This window comes from Prionailurus viverrinus, chromosome F1 (genome assembly GCF_022837055.1).
Source record: "Prionailurus viverrinus isolate Anna chromosome F1, UM_Priviv_1.0, whole genome shotgun sequence".
In the NCBI taxonomy this organism is placed as follows: domain Eukaryota; kingdom Metazoa; phylum Chordata; class Mammalia; order Carnivora; family Felidae; genus Prionailurus; species Prionailurus viverrinus.
Window position 1 is genome coordinate 41043049 of NC_062577.1, and position 12798 is coordinate 41055846.

Sequence of the window (12798 nt, forward strand, 5' to 3'; positions counted from 1 at the left end):
AGACCGGGCAGTCACCACCTTAACCAAATTGTCACGTGTATCGTATCGGTAACGGATCACCCGACACCGTGCACCTGTGGTGAGCAGTGGACATCATTTGTGTGGAGCTGTCATCAAAAAATGTTGAAGATCCATTCCTCCGCAATCCGGTCATGTGACAATGACGACAAACCCGGACTGTGGGGCACTATCCAGGACAATCGGCCCAGCTAGACTTTTCAATAAGATCAACGTCATGCAAAACAGCAACAAAAAACCCAGGAGGTCTGTTGTAAAACTAGACTTAAGAGAAACAACCAAAGGTAATATGTGGACCTTCATTCGATCCTGGATCAAACGTTAAAAGGCTATCAGATTTTAGAAGTTGGGCAAGACGGAGAAGTAACAACCATACGCAAGATTAGGGAATTGTTCACTTTCTTAGGTGTGAAGATGTTGCAGTTGTACAGAAGAATCTTTATTAGCAGATGCATACACGATCTAGGAGTAAAGGGTCACAATGTCTGTGCCTAACTTCCAAGTGTTCAGTAAAATCAGCATCTATTCAGAAAGATACATGCAGCAAAACATTCACAGTTGGTGAATCTAAGCAGAGGATCTATGGGTTGTCATCAAACTTTTCTTTCCACTTTTCTATGGCGTGGAAATTATTTTTTAACGTTTTTTTTTTTCTTTTAATTAAGCTAAACCATGGGACTCAAACTCATGACCCCAAGACCAAGAGTCACACGCTCTACCGACGGAGCCAGCCAGGTGCCCCTGAAATTGTTTTTAATAGAATAATAATGAGCCATTAGCCATAATTTTAACCGAGTTAGCATCCTCAGGGGTGGGGCTCAGGAATCTTATGTTTCAAAAGTTTATCCAGGTGATTCAGACACATAGCTAGAGAAGAGAACCACTAGTCCAAGTCTTCGTATCTGCTACCATGTCTGCAGCTAGAGAAAAGTGAGAAGAAATGCTCTAATTCTCTCAGAATGAGCCCAGGGGGTGGCTGAGCCTCTTCCCTGACAATTCCGTCAGCCAATTACCTCACACTGCCTCAATGGCCTCTGAGGGTCTTAGGATTTATTTCCTACGGAGGTAGGAAGGCCTTAGTCCCTCCTTGGACAGCCTTGGCTGCTGGAAGAAACCAATACACTTGACCTTTCCAGGAACACACACGTCAGGGCACTGCAAGAGCTAGAAGAACAGGAGCAGGAGGCAAAGCCAAGGAACTTGTTCAGGGGAGACCTACCAGGTGAAGGGTCCAGCGTTTTACCAGGAGTCTTTAACACTGAACACAGAGGGTTCACCGGGGGCGTAGAGAAGGAGCAATGTATTGAGTGGCTGTTACATACCCGGGTCAGATGCCATTACTAATCGCCTTGGCTTGGCCACACATGGGCACATGCCCTCCTCCAAAGTGACGTGCTCAATGTCTAAGAAATCTAAGAAAGAGGAGAGCTAGGTTGATTATGGGACAACTTACACATATGCAGGAGATTTTTACTAAAGAGCAGAGAAGGTCAGGTCTATACACAGCCACTGTGAGTTATTTTTATTGAAGAGGAAAAAAAAGGTTTCCACTAGAAAAGCTATTAATATATCCTTTATGTGATTATGCCACTTCAGAGGAAGGGATGGAGGTAGAGAGGCCTCAAATTGTGAAAGATAATGACTGCGAGCTTGAAGACAGAATCTTCCCGGGACAGGGGAGGGGCCTACACTCGGGCTTCCCAGGTGCCACGTGGGCAGGAAAGATCAGGAAGAGATCCACCTGGGACACGGAGAGGCAGAGCATTGCCCATCACCCTACCATGGTGTTGCCCCTGTCCCCGGGCCCCACTCACTTTTGGCAGTGGAAGCCCTCCCTCCTGGCTGAGCCACAATCACTCAGCCAGACAATCCTTTGAAGAGCTAGCGTGGCTTCCTAAACAGCCAGTCCAGGGTCCTGGGCAGCCAGTCCTTCAGGGCTTTTAAGGACTCAGGGCCAGCACTTCTACAGACCACCCTCAGCCCAAAGCCCAGAGCAATGGCCATCAATACACCACCAGCCACTCCACCAACAATTCCTATTCCCAAGGCTACAGCCACCTTCTTCTTCCACTGTGGGCGGTGAGGCTCGGACTGGTTGTCTAGATTCACTTCCAGGCCCTTATCAACTAACTTCTGATTCTCGGTAAGGGATTGATGGAAATTCAGGTTCACCAAGTCAGGGGGAAGGACCCGAAGCCCAAAATAGAGTCTCTTGACAGGTCTCAAGTTTTTTAACAGCTGCACATCACACCGGTATGTCCCAGAGTCGTACTCCTGAACAGAGGGAAACCTCACAAAGTAGGTACTGGCTCGGAAGGGTTTGAAGATCTCATCATCAGTAGAGATGATACCCCGGGCAAGTCTCCAGGTGAACCGGAATGCTTCCTGCCCAATCTCCAGGATGTCTGAACTCAGACAGCTGAGCTCAAATCCCTTCCCTTTGGGAATGGTGAAATGGAGCATTCCACAGAGCCAGTTGGTCAGACATTCCAAGCGCTGAGATTTACACTCTCTTCTCACACCATCAGGGCCCACCTTGCAGACTGTCTCTTCCTTGTAGCCAAGGCCACAGGTGACAGTACAGGTTGTGGCATTGACAACGACCTTCCCCACGGCTTCTTGCAGCTCCTTAGGGATGGCCAGTGTTTTTGGCAAAGCCACCACCAAGGGCAGAGAGAAGGCGAACACCAGGCTCCCAAGGACGAGACCAGCAGCTGAAATCTTCGTCTCGGTGGGCATCTCATCACCATCAGCCAGCACCCCGCAGAGTTCCAAATGAATCCTCTATGATATCACAGCTTACTTCCTTTGACACGAGATAGCGTTCAACATCACAAGACAGGGCGCAGCACCCACTGTCGGCGAAACACTGCAACTCGATAAACACAAGTCCAGTCCTTGCGAAGGGGCGAGGCCACGAGGCAGGAAAAAAAGTCCCAACTTCGCTGCTTTACTTGCTCTTGTTAGTGACTATTTCACGAGTCTCCATTCTTCTCAGGCCCTTGTAATGAATTTCAATCCACCCTCTCGGGAAGAGACTTCAGGAGCTGAAGCGAATTTCCAAATGACGTCAAATGCGTAGTGAAGCCACATTCTTCCTTACCCCTGCTCCTCTTCTCCAAGGTGTGGGATCCAAATTAACGAGCTTCAAAACCTCAGTTAAATCTGACCAAGTAAGAGATCAAATACCAAGTCAAAAAAAAAAAAATTATGTTGCATTAAGTTATTATTGATTTTAAAGTCTCCTAAACCTTCTGTAAAAAAAAGGATTAAGAACTCTGGACTGGGATGCAGCTGACTGATCCTTCCTCAATTTCGATTTCTATTTGCTCCTTTGTAAATTAAGACCTCCTTGCGGACTTCAGGAAGGTCACCTTGGGCATCAAATGATAAACCGTACACGAAAACACTTTGTAAAGTGCGAAACACTGTTCACGTGTAAGAAATTTTAAATAGAAATGAGAATTCATGGGGACGCCCGGGGGGCTCAGTCATTTAAGCTTCCAATTTTAGCTCAGGTCATGATCTCACAGTTCATGAGTTCAAGCCTCGTGTCGGGCTCTGTGCTGACAGCTCAGAGCCTGGAGCCTGCTTCAGATTCTGTGTCTCCCTTTCTCTCTGCCCCTCCCCTGCTTGTGCTCGGTCTCTCTCTCAAAAAAAAAAAAAACCAACATTAAAAAAAATAAAAAAGAAAAGAAAGAAATGAGAATTCATGAAGACAAGGACCGAGCCACCCTTTGAGAATCCAAATGTTTATCAGCAAGGGCAGGGGGAGGGGAGGGGAGGGCGGAATATGCCCAGTTTGGCTCCTCTCCCCCATTCTACCATGCTTCCTTCCCAAGGGCACTGAAGGTGTCTTCTAGGGAAGAAGACACCTAATCCTGCCTGCTTCTTGGCCTACTCCCTTTACAGACTAGAGGAGCTCATCATTCACTCAGGTCAAGGTTGCTATGAAACAGCTATGATGTCAAAGACGGGTTCTTAGTCACAGGACAGAAAAAATTAGCGGTAGACACTGCTAAAATTTGACAATTTGACAATGATTTGACAATGATTCAAATCAAAGACTTAAACTGACTTTATGGGTTTGAAAGCTATTTCAATGAGTTTTATTTAGTCTAGATTTTTTAAGTCTAATAAAGAGGAATTCAATGGTATTTATGCTTTAAGAAAGATGCCTGGAAGGAGGGAATGCCCTCGCATGCATTTCTGTAACATCCAGAGTATCTCCCGGCACTGCGGCCTCTATCAAGCACTCACACACACTTACAGAGTTAAAAAATTTGGAGAGATCATTCCTAGACAATCTTTGCGATTTAATACCAACTCTCTTCTTCAACTGTTTGTTTATAATCTCGTCTAGAGGCCGAACTCCAGACTCCGCGACCACCGCCGTACCCCTCCCGGGTCTGCATCTCCACACAGAAAGATCGAACATCAGCAACAGTAAACTGCATTTTCGGTCATACAAATCAAAGTGGCTGGTGAGTTTCGGAAGCGATCAGTGTCTACAAACAAACATCTACACCTGTTCTTTAATAAACATCCGCTTTTATTTACAAAGCATTAAAGCTTCAGCAAGAAGTACCCAAGGCTAAGTCTCATCTTGTACAAAACTATGGAACATTAAAAAACGAAATGGGGGGAGGGGGAGGAATGACAAAAGAGAAGAGAATATGCATATGTTGTACACACTGAGAAAATCAAACTGGATAGAAAGTTCCAGGAGCTGAAAGAAATTCCAAAGCATAAATAATTATTAGGAACGGCTGCCAGAGACAACCTGACAGGGCTGAAGCTGATTTTCTCAGCAGCCGGCTTAGGAGGTGGACACGGCATAAACGTCCCAGTGCACGAGCAGAGGGCACCACGTTACTTCGTCCAGGAAGTGGGGCAGAGCCTTCCGTTGTCACACAGCTTGTGACGGTGCACAGCACACAGAGAAATGGAATGGAAACAAGGTCAACAAAACAAAACACGTGTCTAAAGAGCCACTCGCCAATCTCAACCACCGGTCTGATGTGAAATACAAAATGAAATTCACAAACATCTGAGGGGAAAAAAGTGGTGGCATCTAAAACTACAGACATTTTGCAATTGACTCAGGGGGAGCTCTTACTCCAACTACTGAATGTTCTGGTTCTAAAAGATGGAGTGGGAGAAAGAGGCTCTTCCTGATGTATGTCTACTTTGATTGCTCTCTTAAAATCCAAAAGATAATCAACTTGTCTGGCCGGCTACAGAAGCACCCAGCGGCTGGTGGAGCTCACAAGCAGCACAGTGCTGACACTCTCCTTTGAGAAAACCACAGAGCTGGCCACCCAGGGTAAGCGCCTCCTGCCGGGCCAGCCAGCCCTCTCCACACCTGGTCTCTGGACTCTGGGTTTACAGAGAATTTCAAACACCTCATGGATGCGTCCATCCAATTTGCTACTTTTTATACAAAGAACAGCAAAAGCAAAAAGCAGAAAGTAAAAAATTTTCTTAAAAAGCTAAGCAACCTTTCACAGAAAGGAAGAGACTGACAACAGGTGGCAGGGAGAAGGAGCGGGAATACAAGAAGGGAGAAACGTAATGACCGATGGGAAGGACGGCTATCCATAGGCAATGATAAAAAAAAATTTTTTTTCTCCTTGATCTTTGATTTGAACTATGTTGTCACTGCTGCTTTGATTTCGGACGGTCTGACTTTAGTCGTTTGCATAGATCCCCCACCCCAATAAAAACGCAGCTTGCTGAGAGACCCCTTGGTCTGTTCCCCTCTCCGTAAGCCAGTGCAGGCGAAGCAGTGTGAACTACGGATGATTCTTTGCTGCAGATGGATGAGACTAGCTATTTTCAAAAACCATGATTAATGAGAATGAACCACCACTGGAGGAAACCATGCAATGCCAGGAAAACAAAGAAAAGCCTTGACCCTCTTCCAGCCCAGCTTCTTGAGCAAAATGGGGTATGTTAAGAAGAGGGGGCCTTTCTTATCTTTCTTCCCTTTCTGAAAACGAACTCTTTCAAGCACTTTCTTTTCTGCCCCTCCTCTGTACGCAAAATGGAAATAGAGGAGGTATCTGGCGAGAGAGGGAGTTTAAAAATGGAAGACAGAATATGCAACAGAAGTTTTTCTAGGACACCGGCTGCAAAACTTCAGATAAGAATAAGTCACTCGAGGACATGCATGGAGGATGAAAGGCTAACAGGAGACAGGAAATGTCAGGTCAAAATGATCCTGGGTACAACAGTTAGAGGAGCAACACTGGTCTCTTTTGTCCAGCAACAGAACTAAGCATTGAAGCTTGAATGAGTCAAAACTCCTGCTTGATATCTTCACGAATCCTCATTCCTGAGAGCCTATTTGGACTTCTGCTTGGAAGGGAAGGGCCGTATACTCTTCTTCCATAATTCACTTCTTCATTCAAACATACGATTCGCTCCTTCCACCTCCTGGGTCGGAGGTAGAGGCCTTTGTGTTAAATTAAAGTCAATCTCAAATGACTGACCACAGTGTCCAGAGGCCACATGATGGCAAAGTGGGGGAAGAACGAAGAACTTCAAGGGTCTTCATAACAGTTCTGAGATTGCTCCCCCTGCTAAAGAGATTAGACACAAAAAGATTTCTTTTAGCATCAACTTCGCCCGGTAGCCTACAAGCACATAAGTACTGACGGATGCTGGATGATGGCTGACACGCACACGTGCGCTAAGAATTCCCCCTTTAAGTGAAAACCGACTCCGAATCGCATTTACCCTTTACTGAAGCAACAAAAAATCCAAATCCCAAACCCCCACCTCAATACTTTCCTCAGCACTGCCCCAAAGGGGAATAAAAGCAAAATGATCAGAGTTCTACACATTTGCTAAGCTGCTAACCGTTCTCTAACCTGGTTAAGCAAATGCTTTACAATCCAAAAAGCGCAGTAAGTAGAGGAAAGGAAATTCTAGGGTGCTATACCTTTTAATCTTTCCTATATTAGACTAATCAGTCACCAAGTGGTTAACAATGAGCAACAGACCGTTGTTCAAGCACCCCTGTTCCTTGACTGACATTCTCATCACCTTAGAACCCAATACGGTGAAATGTGAATGAAACCTACTGTCGGCATTTCTATGCACCAACAACTGATCGATAAATAAAATCCTGAATAGTAAAATCAAACGAACACTTCCCTGATTATTCCATAGAAGCTGTTCAACCTCTGAGGGACATCCTTAAATGGGCTGCTGTGAAAGATTAACTAGGAAGTGTAAGAAGAGAACAAGGTGAAGAAAATCCTCCCAGATGTCATCTGGAATGGGGGGCGGGGGGAGGACATGCCACTTGAAGGTATAAAATGGTTAAAAAATAATGTCCAAGTTATGAAAGAAAAGTACCCATTTATAAACTTTGCTTTTAACCTGATTTTTAAAGTAAAACTTCAAGCACGGATGAAAACCGGCAATAAAAATATAGCCCCAACTGCCTCAGAACAGACGAGCAATTATGCGATATAAACTCTCCTGGATGCTACATTGTTAAAAATCAAATTTAAACTTTATACAGTTCAGTAAGATAAAAAGTTTATCTGGCACTTTTCAGATCTCTCAACATAAAACGTAAAAACTTCTTGAATTGATTTGTAAAAAAAAAAAATGCTCGCAGCAGAAGAATGTACTGCGCAGGACTCAATACCATGCCTTTATCACATTAAGGCCAGCTTCACTGATTGTTCCCATAGGTACCCTGACCAATCTACTTTTAGCCATTTAAAAACGAACACAGCATTAACATTTTAAGCCTTAATCACGACAGGAAAAACTGGTTTGATCATAAATCAATAGTATTAATAATGGGCACTCCAGATGACTAATGAGGTACATTACACTGATTATCTGAGGTCAGTTAATGTTTCTGGATCGTCTTCATTTATGTGGATAGACCATAAAAAAAAAAAAAAAAAAAACAGGGCGCCTGGGTGGCTCAGTCGGTTGAATGTCTGACTTCGGCTCAGGTCATGATCTCGCAGTCTGTGAGTTCGAGCCCCGTGTCGGGCTCTGTGCTGACAGCTCGGGGCCTGAAGCCTGCTTCGGATTCTGTGTGTGTGTGTGTGTGTGTGTGTCTCTCTCTCTCTCTCTCTCTCTCTCTCTCTCTCTCTCTGCCCCTCCCCTGCTCATGCGCGTGCATGCTCTCTATGTCAAAAATAAATAAAAACATTAAAAAAAATTAAAAAAAAAAAAACAACCCACACACAAAGGCTTGTTGAGGTATCAGGTAACAACCCAAAACCACAGCAAGCAATAATACTATGAGCAAAATAAAATAGAGAAACAGTACAAGAGAAGAGCTCCAGGCTATTTAAAAACCTGCCCCAAGGATCTGTATTATTTTGCTGCAACATAAAGGAATCGCCAAGAACAGAAAATTCACAGAAACTGAGCTCATGATGAACAGCTGTCACCGGTACCTCCCAGTGTGAGCCAAAGCCAAGGCAGTCTAAGAAAAACTGGATATTAACTTTCAAACGTTACCTTAGTCCGCTAATAAGATCACAAAGAATAAGAAAGAATATCCAAGTAGCTGTCTGATTTTAGCAGGAGTTCATATATCAGCCTTTGAAAGACTGATCATTTAAAAAAAGAGAGAAGAGGTGGGATAGGGAGTCTGGGTGGCTCAGCTGGTTAAGCGTCTGACTCTTAACTTTGGCTCATGTCATGATCTCACGGTTCCGGAGATAGAGCCTCGTATCAGGCTCTGCACTGACAGTGACGAGCCTGCTTGGGATTCTCCCTCTCTCTCAAAAATAAGTAAATAAACCTTAAAAGAGAGAGAGAGAGAGACGAAGTGGGGAAAAAAACCTCACCCCCTACCAAGCATTCAAAACAATCGGATTCAGGAGGTGGCTCAGAGGTCTGGGACAGCGGTGTGGCCACACGCAGGGAAATCGACATGGTGCCCGTGTGCCCCCAGAAGCAGCGCCTATGCTCGCTTTGGCCTTCGCCACCCCCACGAGACCCAGGTACATACCAACTTCTTCATGCCCACCATTACAAGAGGCCTTTAGACCATGTGTGCGACGTGCCACAACTCTGTCACACTTGGCTACTGATTCTGTTTACTGCCGAGAAGCCCTAGTTCTTGGGCAGTCTTTGAGCAGTCACATAGCAACAAGGACCCTGGTGGTTCTGCTCAATCTCAAGTTTCTGTTCTGAGGGCTGTACTCTGGAGAGAATCTAATAAGGTAATTTAGGGGAATCACAGAGATGGCGTCGACGATGTGGATGTGGCCTTTCCAAAAAGTCCAAAGCTCACTCAGGGCTACCATCGCTAAGTAAGCTTCACTGACGGGTCCTCATTCATCACGGAAGGCATGTCTTCACGGATGTGGGTCCACTGAAGCTATTTAACACCAATGAGCTGTTTGACAGGGAAGAATTTTCTGTAGGCCCAAGTTCGAGATGGCCAGATCATTCCTATACAGGTCTATGTGTCTTCTAATCTTCCCTCAAAATGCATAATCTCCTGTTGCAACACGCAACAGGCTATCAGCTTTATCAGGACCAGTTAGGGCTTATCGAATAGCTTCATCAGTAACTGGTCAACTGCACATTTTAACAAACAGTGGCCATTTATCTACCTTGAGCAGCAACACAGCCTGCACCTGTAATCCTTTCAAACAATTTGGCTCTGATGCAAAAGTAGGGCACTGGGGGGAGAGGGGAGATCCGCAAAGCTTGGCTCTGCAAATACAATCCTCCCACTGAATTGATTTTTGAAGACGCTTCAACCTCAGGCATCTGGATCAGGTTTCGTATCTTAGTATCTCCTGAAAATCTACAATGACCGCACATCGCTTTTTATGGAACATCTCTGAGGCGCGGAAGAACACAAAACTCGAATGCCAAAGAGGTTTTACCTCAGAATCCCACACAAAAGATCCAACAGGCTGTCCTGAAACTCAAGAGGCCTTAATGGAGTTGTCCCCATTCTCCCCCAGATGCGCAGCCTCCATAAAGACCCAAACCACACCGCAGCCAGTCCGTGAATTTGGGTGCAGCCTTCTGAGGAAGTCTTGGGAGCAAACCACAATGGCCGCCTTTGAGGTTTTCTAAATCCTGCTCCTCAGCATTCTCTGGTTTCATCTGGCCATTGCGGTTTGGGAGATTTCCATTCAGGAAAAAGTCAAGGAACGGGGCCAGAGAAGAAAGGCGAAAACGGGAGGAAGGAAGTGTAGTTTACGCGGGGAAGTGTGAGCTGCACAGTCATGAGAGGCTGGTGCAGTGTTTGCATCATCTGAGCAATTGTTCTGTCTGCGTGATGTCAAAAGACCTATCATCCCCCTGGCGTGGAAGTCCCCTCTAGTCCTTCTACAGGATAAAGCTGTAATGGGGCACCTGGGTGGCTCAGACAGTTGAGCGTCCGACTCAGGCTCAGGTCATGATCTCGAGGTTCACGAGTTCGAGCCCCACATCGGGCTCGGTGCTGACAGCTCGGAGCCTGGAGCCCGCTTCGGATTCTGTGTCTCCCTCTCTCTCTGCCCCTCCCCCGTTCACGTTCTTGTCTCTCTCTCAGAAATAAATAAACATAAAAAAAAATTTTAAGGATGAAGCTGTTAGAACAGCTGCCTCTATTTAAGGCTGATCAACTCGAGCACCTACTAAAAATAATGTAGAAAATAAAAGTCCGGTTTACAGCCCCCCCCCCCCCCCCCCCCCCGCTATTCCGAGATACAAGTTCTAGCCTTTAATGAGGTCACTACCTTATTTAACCTTCTCAGCACAGTGAGTAGGAATTAACTTCTAATAGGCTCTAGATAATGGTATCCATTCTTGCCAGGAGCTTCGAAACACTAACTTCTACTACTGAAGCATGTATTACACACATACTTGAAAATGTCATTGCAAACCGTATTCAGTATTTTGAGAAGTTTTGAGAATTTTAGGAAATAAAAATGGCTGAGCAAACTTTTCGACATTTGATTTTGACTCTCGTTTAGACATTTTTCAAGTACATCTGAGAAACAACACTGCTGTTGTACTCTATGCCGTAAAACCGAACAGTGGTTCACGGGGTCTGTGACAGAAACCCAACCGAAGAAAGGCCAGGGATATTTACCTAACTGCTAGTGATCAGATCAACTATAATTAAAAGTGGAAATCACCGAGTTATAGAAAGGGAAATGTGAATTTTCAAAAACTTTTAAGTGGTTTATTTGCCATACACCGACTATTAAAAAGCAAATGATTAATTACTGGCAGGTTTTGAAGAAGCTAGGAGACTATGTCCTAGAGTATTTCAATTAACTCCGTATGTCTGGCCACATTTTACATCAGCCTCAAGCATTTCAGCTCGTTAGGCCAGAGAAATCTATTTAAAGGTAAACCGTGTTTTTCTGTAGTGGCCACAGCTTGCTTGTACAAGAACTAGGCTATAAAAGGATCGTTTGTATTTACATGAATCAATTACTGGCCTGCAATCTTTGTTGGCAATGGCCATGAAACTCGTCCCGGCTATCTTAAAACACATACAGAGAGAGCCTTCAGTGGACTGAATGTAGAGGTGGTAACTGATCCCCAGTGAACAACATAAATAGCGCTGTTGGGGAAACAATGCTGTCAGTGCCACACGTTGGCTGTGAAAACGGAACATCTAAATCTAGCGCGTGAGGCGGAATACTCAAAGTGAGTAATCGAGTCTGCTTCAGCTTCTCTACGGAAGAGAACTCATGTTCATCACGATCAACTGACTGAAGGTGTACCTCAAACAAGGAACTCCGTTCCACGTTGTAGTAGCGTGTCACGCCAGCACAGCTGGGGTCACACGCTGGAGTTAAAATTTTAAAGCCAGAGGATGGGGCGGGTGCCTGACGCACCAGACAGTTAAGCGGCTGACTTCGGCTCAGGTCATGATCTCGCGGTTTGTGAGTTCGAGCCCCGCGTCTGGCTCTGTGCTGACAGCTCGGAGCCTGGAGCCCGCTTCGGATTCTGTGTCTCCCTCTCCCTCTGCCTCTCCCCCACTCACCCTCTGTCTCGGTCTCTCAAAAAAATGAATAAACGTTAAAAAACAATTTTTAAAAAAAAATTTTTAAGCCTGAGGAATAAAATCTGATCAGCCCTGCCTCTGAGTCTCCTGACCTAGCCACAGGGAATCTAGAGCATTGCCCGCACTAAGGCGATGATCATACATACGTTTTCCAAAACCCAGTCATGTCTGAATAGAAATGGACTCTAATTTGATTACTATTTTCCAAACAAGAGACCACCTGGCCTGCATTCGCAAGTATCTGACAGGAAATTAAGATTGTTCTCCATCCCCCCAAAAATTTCCTCCCTCAAGCAAAGTGAGAAAACTCAGTAAGTTTCAAAGGCTTAGGAGTTAAGAAGCTACACAGATATGGTTGCGGTCTTTTGTGGTAATCTCATCCTATTTGGAAAACCATCTCACCTTCTTCCTCAACATGACGGGACTACTGACAGCTTTGTCACTGCTTCTGGACTACGGAGAGAGAGAGAACCCCCACCTCTGGGATGTGAACAGTTTAAAGAAAGACAAAACGCTACAAACAGCTAGGGCTGCATAAAGCAAGCTTTATACACTTCTGGTTATCTGTCTGGCTCTTTCATTTCAGGCAAAACAAAACAAAAACCTGGAAGCAAACACAGGCAAAGAAATGAATTAAACCAGGGGTTCTTACCCTTTCGGGGCTCACGGATTCCTACAGGAATCTGATGAAAGCTATGGGCATCTTTCCCACAAAAATATTCACACGATGTTTTGCATATAATATCAGGGGAATATAGATCCCCTGAAAC

The 12798-nt window shown here is 45.1% G+C and overlaps 2 protein-coding genes across 5 annotated transcripts in view; both read right to left on the reverse strand.

Moving 5' to 3' along the window:
• Positions 1 to 1899: 1899 nt before the first annotated feature.
• Positions 1900 to 3513, reverse strand: TMEM81 (transmembrane protein 81). The gene has a single exon (XM_047839861.1). The coding sequence runs from the start codon at positions 2755 to 2757 to the stop codon at positions 1900 to 1902; it is 858 nt and encodes a 285-aa protein (XP_047695817.1). The 5' UTR covers positions 2758 to 3513.
• Positions 3514 to 4549: 1036 nt separating this feature from the next.
• Positions 4550 to 12798, reverse strand: part of RBBP5 (RB binding protein 5, histone lysine methyltransferase complex subunit) — a 36226-nt gene continuing 27977 nt past the window's right edge. For all 4 annotated transcript variants that reach the window (XM_047839659.1, XM_047839657.1, XM_047839658.1 and 1 more), the window contains one exon: positions 4550 to 6602. In XM_047839659.1, coding sequence (XP_047695615.1) covers positions 6574 to 6602 — 29 coding nt within the window. In that variant the 3' untranslated portion in view covers positions 4550 to 6573. The remainder of the gene's footprint in view (positions 6603 to 12798) is intronic.

What these genes read in the sequence shown, in the direction of transcription:
- TMEM81 (XM_047839861.1), bottom strand. Translation starts at nt 2,757, where the DNA reads ATGCCCACCGAGACGAAGATTTCAGCTGCTGGTCTCGTCCTTGGGAGC.